Below are 25661 nucleotides of genomic sequence, written 5' to 3' on the forward strand. Positions count from 1 at the left end.
CACCATTGAAAAATTTCACATATTCACCATACCACATTTATGATTTGTTTTTTGGACTTATCTGTGTAAAATTTTTTTAATTTTTGAACGGTTTATGTCGGTCTGATACACTAACATGTCTGTCATAAACGGTATAAAAAGGTTTGTAGCAGGTTTATTTACATTTCGCCTTATTGCAAGCTGCTGGAAATTGTATTTTTATGTTTCTTTTCGGTTTTGAAATTTTGTTTATTGCATATTAATTTTTCGCGATCATATAGTAGTTTTGCAATTCCTGTCTTCACCATGATTGCACGGATGATCCGTTAACGGCCAGTTTAAGCAGGATTTCAGTAAACATATTTCTCCAAAATTTGTAAATTTTTTCTGATTAAAGAATTTAAGGAGGAATTTTTATACCTTGTTCTTCCTCAATCGTGAAGTTTATACCTGGTTCCTTAGAATTTAAACGATTTACAAAGGTATCCAAATGGTTATTACTATGCTCGCATATCATCAATATAATTCCACCAAACTGGATGTTCAAAATTATAATTACAATACCACTTGGTCAGCTATGGTTAAGCAAGAAGTGAATCTTGGATGCTTAAAAAGAAATCAAACAATGTCAAATACCATTTAGAGTAATCACCAGCGCTAAAAATTAAATTGAAAAAAAGGTTAAATTTGGTACAATACTCAAAGACGAACTATTTACCGGAAACCAACCTTTTAGAATGATGACACGACTAGGATCAAAAAAACCGTAATTCTTCAGGCATTGAGAAGAGGGTTTTCACTATTGATGACTTTTAATGTCATCAATTTCAAAATTTGATGTCTGTTTATGTCCTTTTTCTATCAGTTTTTCCTAAGTTGAATGCGGTGATCAATTTGTCTCCGAAACGTTACGAAAGGTTTTAGTCCGTAATAAAAGGTGCATTCTGTTTTCAGTTTGTTTTTATTGAAAATACTAAAAATGGCATTTTATAATATGTAAGCGTGCAACAAAGCTGCGTAACACATTGCATAATATGACGCGCAGTGGAGCGTTTTGCAAGGCGCAATCGCTTTAAGCTTTAAAGCCCCTTATCCATTTATATTAGACGATAGTTTTTATTTCAATGCATCAATATTCCGACTAATTAACGCTTCCAAGCTTCATGAAGTATTATAAATCTGGCAAAGTATTTAGACATGCCGGAATTGAAATTTCTAATAGTGTTTCTGCAGTAACCACATGACATGCATCGTAAAGACTGTTTTATGAACGCCGCAGCATGCTATAATCTTCGATTATGATGCATTCGTAATAAAAAAAACCTTTAACGTTATAAGAACCCGACGCAAATGGATAAATTATCTACTGTAATGTTTCCATGTTCTTCAGCCCTAGATATCCATAAATTTCAAGAGAAAAGGGCATTTTTACTCTTTTAGTCCTCTTTACGGGCGGCGTGGACAGCCAATAACCGAGAAATGCTGCTTTAGGCTCCGCCTACCGCATCGGCCTGACACTCCATTGGGCCTACGGGTGTCCTTAAAACGCACGTGCTTGGTTTTCCATTTAAACACGCACGATAGGCGATTGTTTTTAGCGTGTTAGCCTACCTAGGTCTATGAAGAGAAAGCTGGAGTGGTCAGTGGTGGCCAGTTATTGCTTGAGATGAAATTAACTCCTCCCTAATTATATATTATGTGGAAAGAAATCAATCGGAAAGAATCAGCTGTCTCATTGCTTGTGTTCATGTGACCCGATGTTCCGCGTCAAGTAAAAGGGTGTTTTAGTTGACTTGTTATATTTATTATTGAGCAAATTTCTTTTTTTTTAATAGGTAGCAAAAACTGAATTAGTATCGTTAATAACAATTTTTAATTTTCGTTAATGGACAAATGCAGAACAGGTGAACGAACATAATTGACCAATTAGCGCTTTACATGCTCATTGCTTTGTAATAGCTGCTTATGATTTGTGCACACGTGTATTGCAATTTAGAAAATAATACCTCACACATTTTTTACCTTTGATTCGATTTAATTTAAATATTACTGTTTGAATAGCAAAAAAAGAGACACGTTTTGATTTTTATGTACTAATAGCTAAAATGTAAATTACCGTTTCGACACTTGAAATGTATTTGTTTTATACGCTTATGTGAATATAAGGTGAATTAAGTCTATAAATTTTAACAGAAATTCACATTGGTCAATATTGCTTATAACCAAAACGCAATTCATCGAATTAATTCCCAATACACGAATTGTGAAGTGTATAGTAATGTAATAATATACGTATTGATTTCAAATTATTTCTCGCGTTGACTTAATTCTGATTAAAGAAAACGTGGCAATGACAAAAAAATACAATCATTGCACAACTGATCAATGACGAAATTAGTAATAATATTAATTTCCCGGGGGCACGAGAATAATATATTTCAGTGTTTAAGTTTCGATTAAAAAACAAAAGAAGTGGGGATTAAATTCTCAAAGTTTCCCTCACTTTTTACTAATTAAAATTTTTTTGAAAATGCAAAAATGGCCGATTTTTCAAAATGGAAACGTGGGTCAACTGAAACCTCTAATTAAAGGTCTTTCGAAACTACGCTCAATTGCGTATTGCCATGTTTTTCGGTTGTCACCTGTGGAAGGCATTTACATTTAACAATATGGTTAATGCGACGCAATAATAAGTTTTTAATGAAACAGTAACATTTTATCACAATTATTCAAAGGTTTTTTTTTATTTAGGTCACCAAAGCACAGACCTCCTAGAAGACTGTCACAAACTGTTGGAGAAGTTCAACTATCCCTGGGAGATGATGCCTCTGGTATATACCATATTGAAGGATGCCCGAGCTGACCTCGAAGAAGCTTCGAGGCGAATAGATGAAGGTAATATCCATTTTTTAGTCGTTTTTATTATGATTTGAGAAGAATTGGACTGTGATTACGTGTTTTGAAATTAAAAATTATATTAAGATGAACATAATAAAATACATATAAATAATAACATATACACAATATGCATAAATAGAAATAGCGTAAAATTTAATTAAATGTGAGTAATTAGTTAAAGGTAATTAGTACTTAAGGTTATTTTGATCTATTTACTCCAACAGGCAAACGAGTGGTGAACGAATATTCAAGATTACACAACCTGAGCATGTACGACGGTGTGGAGCTGCGACCTTCAACACGTCAGTGTGGATGATTGAAAACTATTTAACTAAATTTAATTCTTTCCCCAAATTTTTAGTTTTCATAACTTTTTTTAAAATTTTATACCAATTAACTTCATACAATCTCATTTCTAACCCAATTTTTGAGTGCCATTTATTTTTCTCTTTTTTTGCACATGCAGATATGAAGACCGCGCAAGACAGAAGACTCAGCAGCTTTGGTGAAGCGGCCTCCTTCAAGACTGTTAATCTTCAGTTCAAGTGCAACCTTCTATTTTAAGTTACAGTTTTGCCAGTAGTATTAACCAATAGGGCTCACTCTTACCTCATACCCAAAGAGTATTTTTTTTTCATTCAGTTCGTCTTGCTATGGACTCAAATGATTCTGTCTAGTTTAAGTGAGTTAATTGTTTAAGTTTCCGGTTAGCTATTTGTATAGAAGAAAGAAACTGGTTGTATGGAACCATTGGTAAGTAACTGAAGAATCCAGAGGAATATCATTTTAACGTTTTTCCTCAAAGCAAGAATAGGCCTTTAAATAACGATTCTGTATATTATTAAACAGATTTAACTACTTCATGGCTCCAGCTCATTGCAACCATTGTAAATTGGCCCGGTGTTGCGTATTCGAGTCCGTTGACTCATATCAATGTCAACAAGTTTATACAGAGTGTCCAGGAATAGCATGCATGTAATTTCGAATATGATTCCATAAATTAAAAAAGTAGAAAAAAAGTCAATGAACATGAGCCCGGAAATGTATTCTAAGGAAGCTACTAACTACCCTTTGAAAATAACGCCCCATAAACGGTATTTTCTAAATGTTTAGGGCGGTATGCAAGTTGTGGGGACCAAAATTTTCTGCCAGATTAGTCACTAATGGAAAGTTTTTATTATCGGCAGTGGCGTACAACTTAGAGGTGTTCGATTAAACATGTACGATTTATTTTTTGCTTTGAAGACTATTGGGAATCATTCAGAAATGTAATTTCTACATCAAAAATTTTAAATAATTCTCATACCAAATTTGTCCACGTAGCCTGAATGGCGTCTAAGATATTTTGAAGAGCTTTAGAAAATATTATCTATGGGGTGCCATCTGCTGAAGCAGCAGCACTATCAGGGTCCTTTCACATACATATACACTCACTTATGTTCGTGAGATATTTTTTGTATTTCGACCTAAGGTATCGCTAACTGGACACATATGTATATGCACGCTTTTCTTGGATACCCTGTATATTACAGTTGTATTTGTGAGAGACATTTGTTAATGGTTACGTATTAACAATGTCACCCATAAATACTTCAAACATAAATAAGATACTGCACTTTGGCACTCATAAATAGTATGAGGTTATTACTGTTATTCCTGGTTATGTGAATTATCCCTGGTTTATGCGGTGCTGGGTAATGACTTAGTCATACATTCCAACAAAACAATTTCAGCTAATTGACATTCATAGTTCACACATAAAGTATAGAGAGATTACATCACTGCAGACAGACAAAATCATTAACAGGGAAATTGGCAATTGCAGGTGCAACCTTGATGAGCTTAATGGTTTCATTATTTGAGTATTAATTAGTTACTTTCTAGATAAATTCTTGGAAGGATGAATAGATTTGGCAATATGCTAAAAATGACTGAAGAGAGAAAATCCATGATATAACATTTCTATTAATTTTTGATAAGACTCCAACGGTAGTGGAACGAAATGATGTGTGACGTGAAGTAAGCGGAACTGAAGTTGAGAGGGAATGAAAATGAACTGAAAAGATGTTCACAACAGGTTCTCGAAGACAGAATCTTAAAATATGCAAGAAAATATAGTATAGAAAGAAATATAGTATAGAAGCGAATTCTATGGTGTGCACCGAGATTATAACACAGAGACTTAATTATAAATAGGAAGTCGAGACCCAAGAAATTTGAGTGCCGCGAAGCCTGAGTGGAACTTCATACTATTTTTAAAGGTCGTATAGGCTTGATCATTGGATCTACCAATTGGTACAGAACAATAATGACGGCTTTGAAATACTAAAAACAACGATCAAAAAGTGCTGGATGTAACACAAAAAAAAATGCAAAAAATTGTTCGTGTTTTTTGTACCAGTGCCATGTACTTAGCATCTGTATGACGTCATTTTGCCAATAGATCTCGTCATGCGCCGACGCAGATAAAGTCAGTACAGAAAGTATTCGTAAAGTGGATAATTTTATATAAAACGTAGTGTTTCGATATTATTAGGCAATTTTTACAAAGAAAACAAATAATAATAAATCTTTTGTGTGTTTAGCATATATTTTTAATGAAAAACAACAAGTTAATAATATTGATTACTAACTAATTAATATGAACAACAAAATGGACTAGAATAGAAACGCAAAAAGTATTCGCACAGACCTAAATTAACAACAAAATGAGGAAAATAGCAACAATAAATTTTGTTTCACTAACGTGTTGGATTTACTTAATGCTTTATTATTGTTTCTAGGCTTCTAGGCATGGAATAAAGTAGATTTGAGGTCAAAGTTGATGAAATAACATAATTTCTATTTTTTTTTTGGATATAGTCCCAAAGATGTTCGATTGGGCTGATGTCGGGTAATTGTGGAGGAGGTGTTTCTAAATATTTTGGATTATTGTACCAGATCCAGAGCCTGGTGTTAAGAGCTGTGTGCGTGCGGTCGTTATCTCAGTTAAATATCAAATCATCTCTAATCTCCATTTTAGTTTCCCTATCATGGAGGTAGCTTTTTAAAATATGTATACACATATTTTGGTTCATTATTCCATCTATAAAATGAAGCAATCCTCTGCCTGAAGTGCTCATACAGCTAATACCGCACCTCCGCCGTCCTTTGCGCTTGGTCGCAAAATTTTTTAATTAAATTCAGTGCCCCTTTTCCGGCATCCTTTAAAATGTCTTTTATTTCCAAAAACTCCAAATTTGCTCTCATCAGTGAAAATCCCTTTATTCCAATGTGTTATGGGGATGTTAATATAAGTTTTAGCGAACTCTAATCGTTTCTTTCGATTGGCTTCTTTTGTAAAATGTATTTTCCGAGCTACTCTGCCATAGTATTCCTCATTTCTTAAATAATTCCTAATGGTACTGGCCGAGATGTTCTTATTGTCCAAAGTTTTCATTTCTGTAGCGATTTTTTCTGTATTTATTCGTGGGTTTTCTTTTAATTTTTGTGTAATTAGACGTTTCGAGTAATCATTTATTTTTCTTGGCCGTCCTGAGCGTCGCTGATTTTTTAATGTTTTTTGCAGGCAATATCTGTCTATTATTTTGTTGATACTAGATCTTGATCTATTTACTATTCGACTAATTTCTGCCACTGAATTGCAATCACTATATAGATTAAGAATTAAGCGTCGCAATTTTTCTGATGTTTCGCTACTTTTACGTCCCATGATCACAATAAACTTCAAAAATTTCATGTAATCACCCCGAACGGTCTAAACTGACTCTTTTAATCATTAATCAGCGTTTTTGGATAGATCACCTTTGAACTAGTTTAAGCTGGAAAACGGCGAAGTGTACGAGTACTTTTTGCGCCCACATTCCTGCACAGTTTTTTGTTTATGTTGTTATTTTCGTGTCGACTAAAAGTATTTTTCTCTTCCTTGGTAAAAAATACATCGTAAAAAGGTCAAAGAACATTTATGATTATTTGTGTTTTTTGTAAAAATTGTTTAATAACATCAAAACAAAACTATTTATATAAAATTATCTGGTGTACGAATCCTTTCTACCCTGACTGTATTGGGAGTAAGATATCGTGCTGACGTCACTTCCTCCCATTCCGCCGCGATGCGTTGGTGTCTCATTTGCCAAAAAAGGGCGGACAAAAGCGTGAAAAACAATGCTACATCTAGTTCTAGTGGGTCGCTGGTCAGAAAAACTTTGACTTTTAGATTTCGATTGAGTTTAATCGAATTATCATTAATTTAATTACAAATTGATAGCGAAAACTAATAACGACCGCATCTGTGTGATGTGAAATGCATAACGATAAAGTGTAGCATAATAACTTATCTATCTTCTACTAGTGGCCATCGCATTGCAATGTCGAACCATCAACAAAGTTTATCTTCACTTACAAATTTTACAACCGAATTAGGAAACGCACGTGTACCCAATTTGGTAACAAATTGAGCATGTGTCGTTTTTCAATTTCGAAGTGCAAGGTCGATTATGATGGAAGAAAGGTTTGATGAAAACCTCATGTCGCACACTTGCAAATAGGTGTGATAAAATGATTCACTTAACAATGCATGAAAATGTAATTTTTGTGATGAATTTAATCATCATAAACAACCTGTTGAAACTAATTTTGTCAAAACTATTTTCCACTTAAAACTGGGACGAATGCATGTGTTCGACCTTACACTTACGGTGCTCGATTTGAACCCGGGTAACACAATCTTTGCACTTTGCAGTATATATAACCAATTAAGATTCATGTGTAGTGTTGATTAAATGAAGAGTATTTTTCTGGCCTGTCCAGCAATGGATATGTCAATGACATTAATTGGTCAATTTAGAGCTCTGAATGACTTTAACTGGCCTTAAACGATACCTTATATGAGGCTGTTTGCCTACGGCCGTCTGATGAGTGCCAATAAGCGCGAAACCGGTAACGGTCTGGCCTGAGATGTTCTGTCCGCTGAGGCGAGGTTTATCACCAAGCCGGTGTAATTTTCTGTGATATGACTGGTGTTAGTGAAGTATCTTTGATTTGATTTATTTCGACGAAGAAATTATTATAGAAAAGCAATAGCGGTGGGACTATTAGCCCGCGGAGTACTTATTTTTGTCGTCCTTTCCACGAACGGTTTAAACGAGGATCTCGGCCTATAACTGTCTGATGAGCGTCAATAAGCACGAAACCGGTAATAGGCCTGATCTGGGACTCTGCATCCACTGATGCAATGTGGACCGTTTCTCAACATGAGAGTGTAATTTCTTGTATTAATTAATGGAGTTAGTACAATGTTTTGAGTTTTCGTCGTAGAGGTCACGACATCGATAGCGACACAGGCGTCCGGGTAAAAATGGGCCCCATCCGACACAATGCTGAGTGTTCTTTGTATTAAATCGTTGAAAATATTCTTGCAATGTGTGCTTCGACATGTTACGTACCTGAGATCATCCCCATTCACAGCCCCTAAATCAATTAATTTACGGTTTTAATCGTTTCATACACATAATTGGACCACTCAACTTTGACTTTCGAAACACTTTTCAATGTAGTGTAGCATCCATTAAATCATCATTGTCACCGTTTAAAATTCATTCTATCTAGCTTTACATATGAAACACAACTAATTTTAATTACCCCCACTTTCTTTGAATCTTGAACCACTGTGCCGTGTTTTGAGTTATCGTTCTGTTACGATAGGATCCCACGGCGTCGGGCTAGCAGATGCGCCGCGGGAAGTAATCGGAAGTGTCCGACGTTGCCCCGTGTGCCCTATTCAACAGTAGTCGCATTTTAGAGTCGCCTTCTCATCATGAGTCAGTCAATTGACAGGGTCCATCCTGATCAGAGGAACGTATTCAAAAATGTTCATTTGAATCGTTGCTAGTTTCCTCTTCCTCTGTGAAAACTTTTCGCTGATGTCATTCAATTTGAAGTAAACCTGCAAATCATTAATATTAAACAGTGATATTTTTTCTTTCTACGTTACTAGACTCGGAGGGAGCATTTTTTGGGTACACGTATTGGTTGCAAGATCTTCCATACCAAACTCGTGTGTGGTTTGATGGAAACTTGTTGATCGGTTGCTCCTCGTGGAACCGGGGCAATGGCACTCTGCTTACGGTTCGTAATGTTGTTAACGGGGTTTCCTATTTCAGGTCAGGGTGTTCCATATTTCACGGTTGTGTATTGAAAATCTGGTCGCCGTTTGAAAATAATCATGTTTTGCGTGTGAGTTTACGGATGGAAGGTTTATTGTCTTGTGCCATGGCGAGACTTGTTCGTGTTCGCATCTCTTACATTTCTATCATTGCTTGTCTAAGATTTTACGAATAAATAAAATTGAACCACGTCCTGGTCTTCCTCTTGTGGCCCCGATGACGACGTTTATTTTCTCTTCGCCTCACCTTCGGCTGAATTTCAGGTATTAGCGAGGTTCGATGGTTTTTGGAACTGACATTGTTCAGAATCTCTCGGATTTGTTGCACAACATTTCAATGGTGACTAAAAGGTGTCACCCTTTCTTCTTCCTTAGGGCCCTTAATCTATGGGAACTTGCGAGACTGACTGGGTAAAAAAAAGATTTATTCTCGCGCTCACATGGTCAAGTGCTCCAGCTAGGGTCCGGCAAAGATTTTTACAATCTTCTTTCTCAAACCCATTTCATTCCAGGAAACCGCCGCCTTTACTGCATGTTCGACTCTTACGACCGATGTTTAATAGTGCAATAATACAGCAGTCAAAAGCTCTCTGAAAGCATGTGCGTTCGTACACAAAAGAATTCTAATTAAATTTTGCAGAGGACCATAAACCGCGCACATCTTTAGCCGCCCCGCCTCCGAAAGAATCGCATAAAATAAATCATAGAGGGCACCATTAGCCATAAACTACCGCATGATTTATTTTATGTTTACTTTGTCTGAGGCTTATCAGGGCGCAGGGTTGTTCTCGACCGCACGATGTGTCCAAAGAGGCACTAGTTTTTTTTTTTTTTTTTAATTAAAGTTGCAGTGGCGCCCGCACGGCCCAAATGGTACAGTTGAAAAAACCATCATTTGTACGAAAATTTTGAATTCGGATTTTTTGCCGCCCTTTTTGGCTTCCTCTATGGATTTTAAGGTCCTTTTCGTGTACGGCTATATACAGATATGACGCATGTACCGAAATGTGGCACATTATGGTCTGCGGCACATCTAGAATAGAGAATAACTGCCAGGGCATGAGCTTTAGTTGCCATAATTCAAGTCATCTGACCAGAAGTCTGAAATCTTATTGTCCAGGATTATGGCGCTGAAGTGCATTTATTTTGTCGGTTTAGAGTTGTAAACTTATATAGGTTTTTGACTCAGCTAGATTTCCAAGACTCGTAAATTGAGCTCAGCCATTCAAAGCACTGCCAATAACAATGTACTATTTTCTCGAGCTTAGGTTATGCATACGTACAGTGGCAATTGGCAAAAATCTGCATAAGAATGCGAGGCGAAACAATAGGAGTCGGGTGGACAAAACGCCAAACGAGCCAAGATGGATTTTTATTATGCTCGCTTTACACGTCCAACAACAGTGGAATAACGTTTTCAAACAACAGCACAAAATCGTTAAAGTGTTATTTATGGCCCTCATAAATGCATAGGTTATAATATTTTTAGTATGCGTGCCATTGCGGGAATACCATGAAACGCAACATTGGACGCTATGTTGCTGTGCCATTGGAGCCCTCGTTGCTAACACCGACGTCGTATTCGACGCCAACAAATATTTCATACATTTTGTTTGTATTTTGAGTAAATTTAATATACATTTTCAAATTACCACCCAAATGGCACGTTTCGCTAATAAAGCGCTCGTAAACACGTTACGGCGATTCCTAGTTTTTTAATGGCGGTGCTAAAACGTATTACACCAATAGCGAAATGAATCGGCAAACCTGACCCTTTATTTTCGATTTTCTTACATATGAATAACGACACTGCTCCTGTACTGTGCGTTAATAATATAATAATTGACAGGCCAACAATAACCAACACACAAAAACAAAAAGAAAATATTCCCATGACAAGTACTCGAGGATGTTCGGATGAAATCAGAACGGCAAGAAATATTAGATGTTGCTACTCATGGCTTGAGCATAAATGAATCGCACGATGACGTGCACCCTACTAAACACCACCTGCATAAAGCACATCCAGGAAGAATCTGGATAGGTCGAAAGCTATAATGCGAATGGTCAGACAAATCTTCCTATAGAAGAAATTAGATATATCCTGTGACAACATGAATTATTGTGCACCGCCAACACCAGTACCAGTCTAACCGAACACTTATTGGTTTGAAATTTGTGGCATGTTTGCAAATTGGTATCCAGTTTCAGTAGAGGATTTATTAATAGTTTCTGTCACATCACCAATAGTAATGTCTGTTCAAAAACACAGCGTTATTAATAATAACTCTATGTGTTACCTGATGGACTGACTTTACCTAACGCGTACTGTCATTATTAATACCGCTAACGCCGGTGCTTCATAAAATGGCCTCTGCGCAGCCAAGACTTAACACATCTGGATTTTTACGTTGGAGGTTATTTAAAACCTAAAATTTTAGCAACTTCAGAGAGGAAGTGGTAATAAAAATGGATACGTGTGGAAAGTAGTCAGATTTTGATTGGGCAGAATTAGAGTAATCGCTTTCGATTAAGTAAGTCGTCACGTAATTGTCGCTTTGTAAAGAACATGTCGATACGTGTCGAAAGAAACCTAATTGCAGGTGCGAATATTCTTTTTGGGCGATGAAGCATATTCGCTAAAAATTAGGCGAACAGAACTGAACTAAGACACAACACAGTTTCCCCCTTAAAGTATTTAGTGATGTATATATAAGAGGAGGTTGTCTCAGAGGAGCAAATTTGAGGTTTCTGATTTTCGAGAAAGGGAGGGGTTATGCGAAAAAATAAATATATGTAAAAGAACCAAAAGTGCCAGTATTTATTTAACTAAGTTCTCCAGTTAGTAGTATGTAATAAGTAATGTTAAAAATGTAAGATTGGCCAGATTCTTGCAACCAGATCCTCAATTTCTTGCAGCTTAGCAAGGTTGGCCAAGTAGGCGCTTATAATCCGAGCTTTGCATAAAACGCAGACTTCAAGACTAAGACTTCTTTGCTGATCGTTATTTAGGATATCTCGTCTCAAACTGTTTGAAACTATATTCCCCCTAGCGCAATTCTCCCAGAAGTTCACCACACGTCTATTTTAATTCAATTTTCTACAGGGAAACTAACTTAATCATTTCTTTCGTAGCACGTTTGGAAATTCGTGCCAAGGCAGCGGAAGAAGCAGCAGCGCGATACTCCCGCCAGATTCAATATAGCAATTTGTACTCGTCAGCATCTGCCATAGCTGCCCTCTATCCGCCCGTTTATCTGCCTTCGATGACGGTCTATCCCCACACGACCTCATCCCTCATGCCGCCCAGGGTGCCGCCCATTACGTATTCATCGCCACCCTCGCCTACCTTACCTCACAACTTAACCGTACCGTTCAGACCGCGTAGCCGGTCGGGATAGATTTAGGTGAGCTCACTTTTTTCGAAACTGTAGTACTCTGTAATATTTTGTATAATTGCTCATTATGGTAACACGACTATTTTTAATACAATTCAATCACTGTGTAGACCAGTTTCCAGTTACCGTAATCTCCATATTTCAAGCTCACATTACTTCCTCATAATAAGGACTTTTAACAATTGAAACAAAATTGCACCACTCCGGAGTTTAATTATCTTAAGCCGGATGGAGGAATAATAACTTTTAAGTGACCAAAGGGAATAATTCCGTGTAGCCGTTCCACGTACCGCGGCATTAAATGGAGTCGTAAAACGCACTTTATACTCGTTTTATAGCCTTTGTAAAATATTGCATTTCGGTTATAATATATGCAACCCTCGCTGCAACTGGATACGACGGAGATTAGTTTTAAATCGTAGTAAAGTAGGTGTTAAATTTAAGTAAGTGTATGGGTTTATGGCTCTATCTTGTTTTAAGCTCAGGTGAGATTTTTAAAGTAGCGCTTTAATGGGCTTTTAGTTCATTCATTATATTGCAGATGCTAAATCTACTTTTTTATTGCTTCTCATTCATTTTTCCTTTCAAATCTTCAGTTTTTGCCTCCATTTTTTTTATGTTCCCATTTGGAGATTTTAACATAGTACTTCATTCCAGACTTGATTTTATAGAGATTATTATATGATTTCTCCCGTGGTTTATACATTAATTTGTTCCTTCTCGTGGTCACGTTCAATCGATTCCGTAGCACTCGTTCCTTCCAACATTTGGTCGGCCCGTTTTTTGAATGCTTCCAGTCGTTTAAGGTCTTACCACTTACAAGTATTAACGTGTTCCCTAAAATATTGTATATGTTCTCGGAGCACGATATATCGCAGTACACTTCCATTTAATCCCACAAAATACTGTTGCCATACGGCAACCAGTAACATATGCAGTATAGCGAGCATAATGGCAATTTGGGGTCAGAAAGTGCTTTTTTCTGACCCAGATTGCACGAATACATGACGGTTTAGAATTATCTAGGACTTTCAATGCACGAGTTCTATTCGGAGGAGAATTTCAAGAACCAAATGCTACGTGTTTGTGAACAATTCCTCGAATTTTTGATCCCTAGTTATTGACAGAAATTTAATCGCGATAACATTTGCTGACAGATATTTTACCGCCAGAAGGGCTCTGTCAGCAAAAGTTCGTCGCGATTAAATTTCTGTCTGCTGTAGAAACCACTGTTACTCAATAATAAAACATCAGATTTTTAGTTCGGAAAGGTTGGTCAACGATATTCTTACACTTCGGTATATTCGTCCACCAAACATTCACTCCCCTTTCACTATAGAGACTTAAATTTATATGCACCTCGTTTCCCCAACTATAGCTATTTCTCGTCGCAGAACTCTCTACACCAGATCTCTAACTCAACAACAAGCATTAATACAGCTAGAAAGCTTCATTATCGGGGAATGTCCATGTACATTGAGACAGTACATTAAGATACGAGCGTTACAAGACAGCACGTTGGCGCATGAATCCAAGTTTAATTGATATGTGTGCCTGTGGCCTCAGGAAAGATTTATATTATATTATCGTCTCTATTGAGGTTGGAGAAACACTAAAAACACAATAATTATTGTACATTTATGGCATATTAGTAATTCTAAGGTTGTCAAAAGAGTTGAGAAAAAGGAGTTCAAAAGGTTGAGAAAAAATAATCATGTAGCAGTAGAGAAATAAAATATATTAAAAAAAAAAACATAATGCAACTTACTATCAGTAAAGCAGCTACAGAGGCTAAATGAGAACGATATAATAATCTTGGAATTTCTTGAGCGGCTTGTTTGCTCAGCTATATCTGATGGGCTCACTCAGCATCACATTGCGTCGACGTCCATCGGCTGATTGGTTTCATCCAGTGTATCGAATTGGCACAATGTCAACAATTTTTTGAGTTTGAATATAGAATCTCAGAAAGTACACCTGTCAGTGATTCAATATACACATTGCTCTTATTTAAAATGCTGCATTTAAAAATAAGTTAAAATCAAAAAAACGCTCTATATTTGAACTGCGTCCAATCCCTTCAGTACGTCGTTGGGGAACGTACCGAACCAACTAGAAGTACCATGATAAGTTGCTTGTCCGAAGGACCTCACGCCCCGGCCTTTAGCGACCAAACATCAAGTAATTTTCTCTCACATATAAAATAGCACTCTTGGTGCATTATCTACCTTTGAGTCTTGATCGTTGATTCTTCCTGTGCTGAACCTCGTTTGACTACTGTCATTTTTCAATCTGCAAAAAACTGGACCTGGTTGCGTTACTTTTGAGCAAGAGCTCAGTAAGGTATCACCGTCGTTGCACTTGATAGTGAAACTAAGGTTGTTCGGGATGCTGCGAATTTCAAAGCCGGCGCAAATGCTCTGTGAAACCGCTTGAAAGTCACAAGACGTAGGTGGTACTTTATCATCTCGCATTCCTTTAATTTCGACAGCGGGTTGTGCTGGTGTGTTAACTCTATGTCTGCCTCAAATACCTGTAAATAGTCGTCGTGGAACCAGATCTACTTGTGTTTAGTTGGAGAGTCGCCAACTGGAGCAGTTGCGCTCTCTTGCCTCGCAGGACCTAGCAGCTACGCTGCAGAATCATTCTTGAATTTATTTTTCAGTTCAAAAATTTCCTGGTTAATAATTTTAGGCCATGGCCGATAATTCCTTGAACATTTGATGCATTCTGGCTTGCGAGTTGCGTAGCATCGTTCATAGAACGCATCATCCTCCAGTTCTCTATCAGCTGCTCTTCGCGTGGCGCTCTCACTCTTTTAGTGAGTAATTTTTGGCGTTTTCTTTTTCGTTTCTTTCTCTGCTCGTAATGACGCTTTTTTCGTTTTCTTTTCCTGTTGGGGAAAACGTTTATCTCGATCTGCTTCACGCAGCTTCTATTCTTGATTCTGCTCGAGGTGCCATCTTTGTTGTTCTTTTTACTGCTCTTCAATGAGAACATGCGGTGCTTATTTTTATTATACGTCGTGTTATTATTTACGCCGGCTCCTTGACGTAAATATTGTTACTGGCATAAACACTGGCGTAAATACACAATATCAGGAAAATATGGCCCCAATTTACTACAGTTCAGCACGCAAGTCCTCGGGTGTTGCACTGGAATCCCGCGTCTCGCACCAAACTTTGCATTTTCTGGGTTCGATACGTAAGAAACAGAGACGGAAACACTTTTGTTAACGGAACCTTATATTTTAATATAAAATCTCTGTTTTTGGTAAGAATACAATGAGTTGGAAATATAATGTTGAAACCAGCCAACTGATCTGTCCCTTGTTGTTGAATTAACTCTTCCATTAACGAATAAAAGTAGTCTCAAATAACGGGTTCCGTTATCCCCGGGAAACTTAGATTTTCAAATAACTTCGAAACTTTCCCGACGAACCGTTAGACCGTCGTAAATTCTGCCACGCCCTCGTCACCTATCAATATCGGTCAGTTTCGAGTTTTGCACAGTGTGGTCCCGTAGGGAGGTTGCACTTTTCGTTTCTTTACGGTACGTTGCATGAAATACTAAAAGAACTTCAAAGCAGATATTACGATACAGGTCGTGCCATTTGAAATCAGGAAGTCTAGTACGTCTACTTCGGGTGTAACTGGCGTCTCCCTCACGTTGAAAATACTTTGCTTGTGCGGCGACCATCAAATGTGTTGCCAAGTTTTAAGTGTTTCTTTTTATAGATTTTCAAGTCGACACCTATTCCAATTTGTCAAATTCCTTCTTCCTAGACATCCTATTTTACCTCTCTAAGTTCTCTCGACACACCAAGCTCCTCTTTACTTTCTCCCAGTGTCGTACCATCCACGCCTTTCTACGTTCTTCATCTGTTCTTTTTGACATTTTCCCTTTAGTTTCTGCCTTAAATCTCTCCACCTTGTCGACTATCTAAGCCCCATCTCAACTCTTCACTCCGTAATCGATTGGGTCGGCAATAAAGAAGTGTCAATTCAACAACAACCGACACCAGGATTGTTTTGTCCGGGGTCGGCTTTAAATCACCTTCTTTCAGACAAATGACCACATTGCGAATACATTAAGTCAGATTGTCGGTTCTTGGACCACCCAAAGTGCATATGACCTCTATATTATGTATATATATTGATTACGTTGCAATAGAGTAAATACAGAGGTAGTCACGTCTTCCGCCTTCTGCGGACTTTAGGTGTGAGAGGTGCAGCGGTCACTTCGGGTTAGTTCAGGTTAGTTCGGGTTAAAAACCAATAAACAGCGAAATGCATCATGTAGCTTAAATGCTTCGCCAAGGCATTATATGTACTTCTTAAACAATAAATACATTGATGGTGATTTACACAGGTGTCAAAAACAGTATTTTACTCAACGATGAGTTTTACGAGTTAGACGTTAGAGGTCACATGAACACGGTTATGTATCTAATTAAAATTTTAATGGCGTCCGTTCCTTTTTAGCCATAATTACAGCCATAAGCGCATTTTATTAGTCTTTATTGTTGTACAGATTTTTCTCGTTCAATGATTTGCGAGCCTCCTGTCAAAAGTATGCCTTTCGTCGTAAATTATACAGGGGCTAAAATTTTGCCGTTTCAAAGTTCGGAACTTAAGATAATTCAAGGCTTTAGGGCCAATAATTGTATCCGGTTATTACGAACCGCATTCCCAGTAAACTGGGCAGAAAATTTATTATTCATTTATTGAGAGTAATTAATGTGATAAATTCATTATTTATTTGTTGCGTTATTATCACTATCTCAGATCAATAAATCTTGGAGGTTAGCGTTGATATTGTTATAGGAATTTTAACTTACACAAAGCAACATGGAGAAAAATCAACTTGAAATTATTTATTGTCTTATAAAGTGTAAATTGTCAATTTAATGACAGTTTTATTTGCCAACATTAAAGGCTAAACAATACGTTGAAGATAAATCTTAGTATTTTTCTAGAAGCCTGTGGGGTAATGTGGTAATAAATTATACGCGGTTAAAGGTGACATTTACATGCTTAGTTAGAAAGTAATATTTATAATTGTCATTAATTTTTTTTGTAATTACTTTATGCATATCCTTGAGGTTAGTACGAAAGCCTGAAGTTAGGGCCGTCGGCGATTTTCTTCTTTGGTTTGCAGGCTTTGTGGCAGATTGATAAAATTGCCAGTTGTCAAATTGTTAGTCTAAACTATTTCAAACGTCATTCACACTTTGTTTTCATACAACAATTTATTTCGAAAACTTACTCGCTGGGATCATTCTCTCCGAAGCGCGGTAGGACGGCAACAGTCCTTTTGGTAAATCGCCCAAGAATATTTGACCAAGCCGATCCAGTCTTATTGAACTTGTTCGGAGATTTTCATTTTGACCGTCAAGTTCAGTGATGACAGAATGGACGATACACGTGGCTTAAATGACAATGACGATTGATATTTTTGATAGTATATAAAACTAAACTGATCGACGTATTACCGTTCAAAGAGTGTCCGGTCATTTATCGGTCAAATATTCAGCCGAGTAAAATACATTTCCTTCGCCGACCAATTTACAACCCTACTTTGAAACGCAGTGGCCGTTTATGTCTAAATGCTTCAAGAGAAACGCCGCAATGCTATAATATTTCCATTAAAGTAACTGGTGTAGGTGTGGTAAACGATGACGCAGTGCTATCCTTAATGCTTCGGATTTTACGTTCTGAAGCCCGGATTCGGGAGATATCTAATACCCCCGGTCATGGTCGACTTAGCAATTTTTAAAGTTTTTAAGTTGGCATCCGAACATTTATTAAATGTGCTTTTTTTAGTCCCGTTCCAGTAAATTAACAGTGTTCGGTTGGAACAAGCTGATAAATTAGCTTATTAAATAACCATGACAAGTACGCCCCAATGCCACTATTATGTGTGTACCCACCTCATTACACATGAATGTTTAAAACCTGCTTATTTTAAGACATGGTTTATACATATTCGAGAAAGAATTTTGCAACATGTTTAAACATGCGTAAAACCGCACAAAAAATTTTAATTGATTTAAAACAGATGTTTCGCTTAAAATTAAAACAAAAAATAATTTCTTCTCCAACCCTGTTTTATAGTGGCTCCTCTTTATAGAGTCCTGAGAACCAATTCTCTTGCAAGCTCCGAGACCTCATTACCGAATTTTAATGGCGCAAAGTCGTAAAATCTTCAAACTGACACCGCCGGACTACACACGTGTTTACATTTATTACTTTCTTTCAAAAAGAACTCAGTATGGGCCCCTTTATTTTTCCGTGCAGTATTTCGACGGGGTATTAATATTACCCACGACTAATTCTTTTTATGTCTTGTGTGGCACTTAAAAAAAATCACATTCGTGTCTCGGACACTCCGAAAAGAGACAAAAACAGCGATATAAGTTTTTGTTTTGCTTTGCGTTTGTAAAGTTCCAAGCTCAAGCTTGGATGTACTAAATAAAATTGGTAATGGCTTTAAGGCAGTTGATAATGGAGTGTCGCATCATGTCTCTAACACCCAAGTTATAGTGGATTTTAACCTATTTTTAGTACCGACTTGGAAGTCAAAGAAGTTATAGAGTGTCTAAAGGCGAGTTGTTGAATCACAGCTTCGTTCACCTGAATCCGCTCCTCGTAAATTTTTACGTCCATAATAATGCACTGCTACAATACCGTTAGATAACATATAATGAAAGTGCTTTGCTATCAGAGTAATAACGATCTGATACAAATTCACGTGTTCATTATATGCGATAACCGGATTTAGCGGAACCAGGCTTAAGCCGTGATTGAACAACTCGGCTTAAGTGGTGCAGTAGAGTAGCATGTACAGAGTGAATTATTTAAAGTGTTACAAGGGGATATACAGGGTGTCCCGAAATTAAAGCACCATATTTAAACAACGTAAATTAGGTCAAAAAATAACACCAAAACTTTAAATAAAACAATGTCGGAAAATGCTTCCTTAATGAGGTATGCCTCTTTAAAGACGTAACTCTGATGATGGTAATTTTGAAATATTTCCAAAACGGTGCAAGATAACTTTATGAAATTTGGTACGATTTTATACCTTATAAGCCTCAATTGACTGATGTGGCTGAATGGAAATTATTTCGTCAGAGGCGTGCTGCACGGGTAGTGTCGGGGTTAAAAAATGCTAGATTTTTTTTATGTGCCCCATTTTTTAGTTGCTGATGCAAAATTATGAAACCATATACGCTTCCAGAAAAAAAAGACACTCTTGGTTCACGATGCTAGGACGCTTCGTTTTCGAATAAAATGAATTTAAACATTACAATGCATGACAAATACAAATGATTTACTTTCTGTGAAAACTTAATAGTAGGCTACGAAATATTAAACAATGTTGACTGTCAATTTGATGTTTATATTTATTCTGTTGGGGAGTTTCTTTGTGTCATTATTAAGCTGTTAGTGAAAAATGGAGAAATTTTCAAGTAGGGAGCTTGCCGATATTCATTTTATTTATGGGTTCTGTAATGGTAATTCGCGAGCCGCCGTAGAAGAGTACAGAAGGAGGTACCCGAGAAGAAGAATACCTTTTCGATCTGTTTTTAGTCGAGTACATAGAAATTTAATCGAATGTGGTTCTTTTCAACGTTCTCGAGGCCAAGGAAGACCTACAGTAGATTACGATTTCGAGGATGTGCTTAATCGAATAGAAGAAAATCCTCAAATTTCTCTAAGAACGCTTGAAAACATTACAAACATACCAAAATCGATCGTAAATACAGTCGTTAAAATAACAACAGATAAACAGTTATTTCGAATATTAATTTTTAGATAGGAAGAATGACTCGGATGCAGGGATTGCATCCCTTTCACTATAAAAGGGTTCAAGACTTACGAGAGGAAGATTTTACAGTTAGGATGAATTTTTGCCAGTGGGTTTTGAATCACCAAAATGTTTTACATAATATCTTGTGGTCTGATGAGGCTAGTTTTACGAGAGACAAAGCATTTAACATCCATAACACACATTATTGGGAGTATGAAAATCCAAAAGTCGTAAGGAGAACACATTTTCAGCATAGGTTTTCTGTCAACATTTGGGCAGGTATCATAGGAAATAGATTAATAGGACCAGTTGTATTTCCAAACCGGTTAACAGCACAACACTATTTACATTTTCTTCAAAATGAGCTGGCAGGCCTATTAGAAGATATACCATTGCATACCCGATTGCAAATGTATTATCAACAAGATGGGGCACCAGCTCACTTTGGAAATAACGTGAAAAATTGGCTTGATGAAAAGTTTCCAGGCAGGTGGATAGGAAGAGGTAGTCCAATAACCTGGCCCCCTCGATCACCTGACCTTAATCCCCTGGATTATTTTTTTTGGGGCTTTATGTGTAGCATAATCTATGCCACAGAAATAAACACGAGGGAAGAACTGTTGGATAGAATCAACTTAGCTGCTAATCAAATAAAAGAAAATACGTTTCAAATTTCCCGTGCCTCCCAGAGCATAAAAAAACGATCTAGACTGTGTATCCAACAAAACGGAAACTTATTTGAAAACTTACTTTGAAAGTGCGTCATTTAAATTTCTTGTTCGTTTTTTATTATTGTTTAATCGTTTTGATGTGTTTAATAAAATATCGCTTTAAGCATCATTTGTATTTGTCATGCATTGTAATGTTTAAATTCATTTTATTCGAAAACGAAGCGTCCTAGCATCGTGAACCAAGAGTGTCTTTTTTTTCTGGAAGCGTATATGGTTTCATAATTTTGCATCAGCAACTAAAAAATGGGGCACATAAAAAAAATCTAGCATTTTTTAACCCCGACACTACCCGTGCAGCACGCCTCTGACGAAATAATTTCCATTCAGCCACATCAGTCAATTGAGGCTTATAAGGTATAAAATCGTACCAAATTTCATAAAGTTATCTTGCACCGTTTTGGAAATATTTCAAAATTACCATCATCAGAGTTACGTCTTTAAAGAGGCATACCTCATTAAGGAAGCATTTTCCGACATTGTTTTATTTAAAGTTTTGGTGTTATTTTTTGACCTAATTTACGTTGTTTAAATATGGTGCTTTAATTTCGGGACACCCTGTATATTAAGAAGTATTTAATTTTTTTAAGTGAAATTTTAGGACGTTAGTATGCTTCAAGGATTTTCATGCCGTAAATAAAATTTTACGGCCCAAGGTTTCATAAAGAGTGGGGGTGAACTTGATATTAGTAACTCATACGTGGAATTATTTCCGCATTTTTCAAAACAATTAGTACGAATAAACTAAATAAGAATTATTCAAAATATGTTCAAAATGTCGATTTTCAAGAAGGACCTCAATAAGGCCAATAAGTACGTACCCATTTTCCCGTACATTTTTATCGGTCGTATTGTTTTCCCATCTAGTCATTTAATTTACTTACCCCATTCTTGGCTGCTTGCAGCTATGGGTATTTAGAGGACTATAAGAGCTAGAAAAATGGTTAAGTGGAGAAAGGTGAGTAGTTCGACGCCGTTTCATAGAGAATTTTGAGTTATTTTCAAGAAACCAAAAACCTGCGTTCTTGAATTCTGGAAACTCCCGAATTGAAAATATTCTTCAAATCTATAAGAACATTTAAGGCGATTTTTTGCAAATTCTCAATGCGTTGAATTATTAGTTATGACTTTTCTGTTCTGAGATATCATCAGTTTTTATTTCCCTTTGCCCTTCATATTGCTTTCAAACAGAGTTGGAAAAAACTTTTGGCTCTCTTATGGTGTATTACGGAGCGTTTTACAAGCAGAACTACCATTTTTGTGGCAGTTGAAGTTTCTCACTAAGTTACCCAACGTAGGTTCCACGAAAGATTTGGTTTCAATGTAAGATTTGGCGTCTATGGTAAGTTAATTACAGATCGTAAAATATTAGTAGTTACAAAGTTAAATGCTATAATTTATTTTTAGCATATCGAGTTATTTGATCATTCATTTACGTTATGCGTTAACAGGCCAAATATATTTATTTGGATTTCTTCGAATAAGAAAAACACACACATCACCTGCAACATATGAGGTACCGATGATCAAACGTAATGTGCATTATTGCCGTATGGAGCGAGTGACGGGTTGAGAGAACTAATCACAGAGCAAATTTCAAGCACCTCACTGCTGAAAAATAAAACATTTTATTCGTTTTTCTATGGCGATGTGAAGGGCAAAATGGGGGATGCTTGGCTATATTTCTACCCTAAAAATAAGCAATGTAGTAGGATTCAACAGGGCGGGCGTCCGGCACCCCATACGCGTTCAAGTCGGGATTTATACTAAGACGACTTTAATAATAAAGTCAATATTAAACAGCGCCTCAGTGAAATTGCCAGCTACATTCCCAGAAATTACACTCACCGATTTTTATCATTGGAAATACATATATAAAAATTGAGGTGTATGAGCTTGAGCTCTCTGTAACTGTACAAAAGTGAAAAAAAGGACAGTTAGCAGAAAGAAAGAGTATAAATAGAAACATCAATCGCAGAGAAACAAGTACAGTCTGAAAAATGTCAAAATTGTGTTGATTCATATAGATATCTTGTTGAAAACCTAATGAGCTTAATATCAACTTTGTAGTAATTATTTAAACATCTTTTGTTGCTTTAGTTGCACTATTAATTAATTACAGTCGAACTCGGTTATAACGAACGCGAGACCAGAGATTTTATTTGCTACAGCCGGACGTTTGTTATATCCAGTTTTGGTTAATATGTCTATTTATATTATACTACATTCGCTTTGGCTGACGCTAACTGTTTCCACTTGAAGGGTGGTTGTTTTGGAATGTGAACTAAACCTAGACATGTGTACATTCATTTTATAAAAGGCTAAATCGTGCGAAATCTACTACGATTCGATACATAGGGATTCCCCGGTGTCGAGATCATCTCGACAAAAGAACACTCTAAAAATAACCTGATACATTTTGCAGGATGGTCTTTTCAATACATTAGTCCGTTATAATCGATCGAACCTGCAAATTTCTCCTCGAAAAACGTTGCCCAAAACCGATGGTTTGTTATAAATGTGTTCGTTATATTCGAATCAGGAGAACACATAATTGAATAAACTCTGTACATTCCTGACATTCGGCTCGTTAACGGCGACCGTTCGTTACAATCCAGGTCGCTATAGTCGAGTTTGAGTATATGTGGTACAGAGCGGATCCTTCTTGCCTAAGCTAGAAACATTGCCTTAAGGCGATCTCTAAAATTGGATTCCGCACTATTCCGCGTTACATAAGTTCTCTTACCTGCTTTTTTGCGGCTCCTCAATCAGTTTCGTCGCGAGTTTCACTTGTACCAGACGTTTAACTGAAAATTCAAGTTGAAAGTAATGTTGTGCCATCAAATAAGGATCTTCTGTTCTATATCTGCTTCACGAATAGTATTTTTCACACCCCCCTCACAACACTAATCGAAAATGTAATAACAGGCGCACTTATCCCCTTCCTTAAGCTATTTTAGCTTCTTTCTTAAGATTAACCTGCATTGTTTATTATGATAGTAACGAATTTTGATTCAAACATAGTAAAAAGTAAACGCTTGAGATGGACTTTACCTATTTAAATTTAAAATAATGGAAAATTAACGATCTTTCAACTTCAAATTTAAATATTTTGAGGTTATAATGGGAGGAGCGAAAGAGACGTCTGGGAGCGGGATCGCAGTATTGTCAGCCCGTCTCTCTCTTTGCATTAGACGTATTCCATCCTTATCTGACATTCGTCTGGACGTTTTGAATCTCTGTCTTATCTATGGCGACACATTGGCCGACTTTCTTCAGAGCTATCGCTTTATTAAAGAGGTCATCCCCTTTAGCGCGCGCTGAACACTTCGCCGTGGAATCTCTGGAATGTTGACGTTACGTAATATTTAAAAGCGCCATGTATTTTTTCCGTGTATGGATTAACCTTGAACTGACCTTCAGGGTAGATGGCGGAAGGAACACAGGTATTTTGATGTTAAGAAAGTCTTTCAGACTAATTTGACTCTTAGCCTAATTTTGTTAAACTGCTCAGCTGAAAATAAAAATAAATCTAAATAAAAATGGTGGTATAAAAACTGTTGAAAATGTCCTTCTGCCAAGATTCAGGATTCTACTCTTCGCCTCATAGCCCAACAAATTTCCCACTGTTCTAGGAGTATTGCGAATAACGATTTTAAGAAATTTAATTAAATGTTACGAATTGCTTCAGATTATTTTTCTTAATTTTCTTTGCATTATCAATTTGTATCGATACATACTTTTTTTCAAATTCTTCAAAGAGAGTTAAAGATACGAAAATATGTAATTATCCAGGTAATTATTGTAAGTTATTTATTATTACGATGGTAATATTTTTTTGTCAGGGAAAGGCCGCGAACGTCATGGTCAACTTAGCAAAAACTATAAATTGTGGTTTTTTTCGCAGCAGATCTAAATGTTTCTATAGATTGTAAATGCCTCATTGGAACGGAGAAACGGTTTTTTCCAACTGTGGTAAAAAGATCTGGCGTCTAAAGGAAAACAAAAGCTTTGCGGTGACCTCTCACCTCGGAACCGAAAGGTTCAAACTAATAATTAAATACACACGTTGATAGCTCGTAAAAAATCGATTTAACGATGCTTTTACAGATTCGAAAAATACTTTGAATTCGAAAATGTACAGTTCTTTTCCCGAAAGGGATGTTTTGGTTTTTTGCACATAAGTCAAAATGGAAAAAAACAATTTAATTCGTTTCCGAAAATCGCATCGAACTGGCCAATAAATTCCTTCCAACTTTCCTCATTTAATCATTTTTCAATTCCTTATACGTAGTGCTAAAGATACTTATACATGTACGCTGAATTCGGGCCACACTGTATAGCTTGGACTTCAGCTGCCCACCACTAGAGGGTGGCCAGCAAGTCATTGAAAAATAGTGACAAAATGGTGATGGCAGGATAGGCATCAATCGACAACATCCTCATTAACAAGCTCATTATCACTCTGGATATCATTCAACGAGTATGTTGTCGACCTGGCCATCATCATACTGCATGTCTTGTCTGCGATTCCGCAGTGGATTTAATTTCTCTAAATATCGATAGGATTATATATACATATATAGTTTTGTATGATTTAGGATTTAGTCAATTTCTTTCGATATTCGTAATGAAGTTTCATCTCCAGTGTTAATGGATCTAGTCCCATATTGATATTTA

At 36.7% G+C, this 25661-nt stretch overlaps 1 protein-coding gene and 1 long non-coding RNA gene across 5 annotated transcripts in view; one reads left to right on the forward strand and one right to left on the reverse strand.

Moving 5' to 3' along the window:
- The window catches only part of LOC136349595 (uncharacterized), a 53028-nt gene extending 28918 nt beyond the window's left edge, over positions 1–24110 (reverse strand). The window contains exons 1-2 of the long non-coding RNA XR_010733843.1: positions 23728–24110; positions 8322–8821 (exon numbers count right to left, since the gene is read on the reverse strand). This is a non-coding gene — a long non-coding RNA (uncharacterized lncRNA). The remainder of the gene's footprint in view (positions 1–8321; positions 8822–23727) is intronic.
- Positions 1–25661, forward strand: part of LOC136349583 (protein doublesex-like) — an 89817-nt gene that overhangs the window by 58089 nt on the left and 6067 nt on the right. For 2 of the 4 annotated variants that reach the window (XM_066301252.1, XM_066301262.1), the window contains 4 exons: positions 2731–2874; positions 3102–3179; positions 3344–3630; positions 12176–12316. In XM_066301252.1, the coding sequence (XP_066157349.1) occupies positions 2731–2874; positions 3102–3179; positions 3344–3441 (320 nt within the window). In that variant the 3' untranslated portion in view covers positions 3442–3630; positions 12176–12316. Of the gene's footprint in view, positions 1–2730; positions 2875–3101; positions 3180–3343; positions 3631–12175; positions 12448–25661 lie in introns of those variants that run through there. The other 2 variants (XM_066301237.1, XM_066301245.1) reach the window with 1 other exon arrangement.

This window comes from Euwallacea fornicatus, chromosome 2, assembly GCF_040115645.1.
Source record: "Euwallacea fornicatus isolate EFF26 chromosome 2, ASM4011564v1, whole genome shotgun sequence".
Classification (NCBI taxonomy): domain Eukaryota; kingdom Metazoa; phylum Arthropoda; class Insecta; order Coleoptera; family Curculionidae; genus Euwallacea; species Euwallacea fornicatus.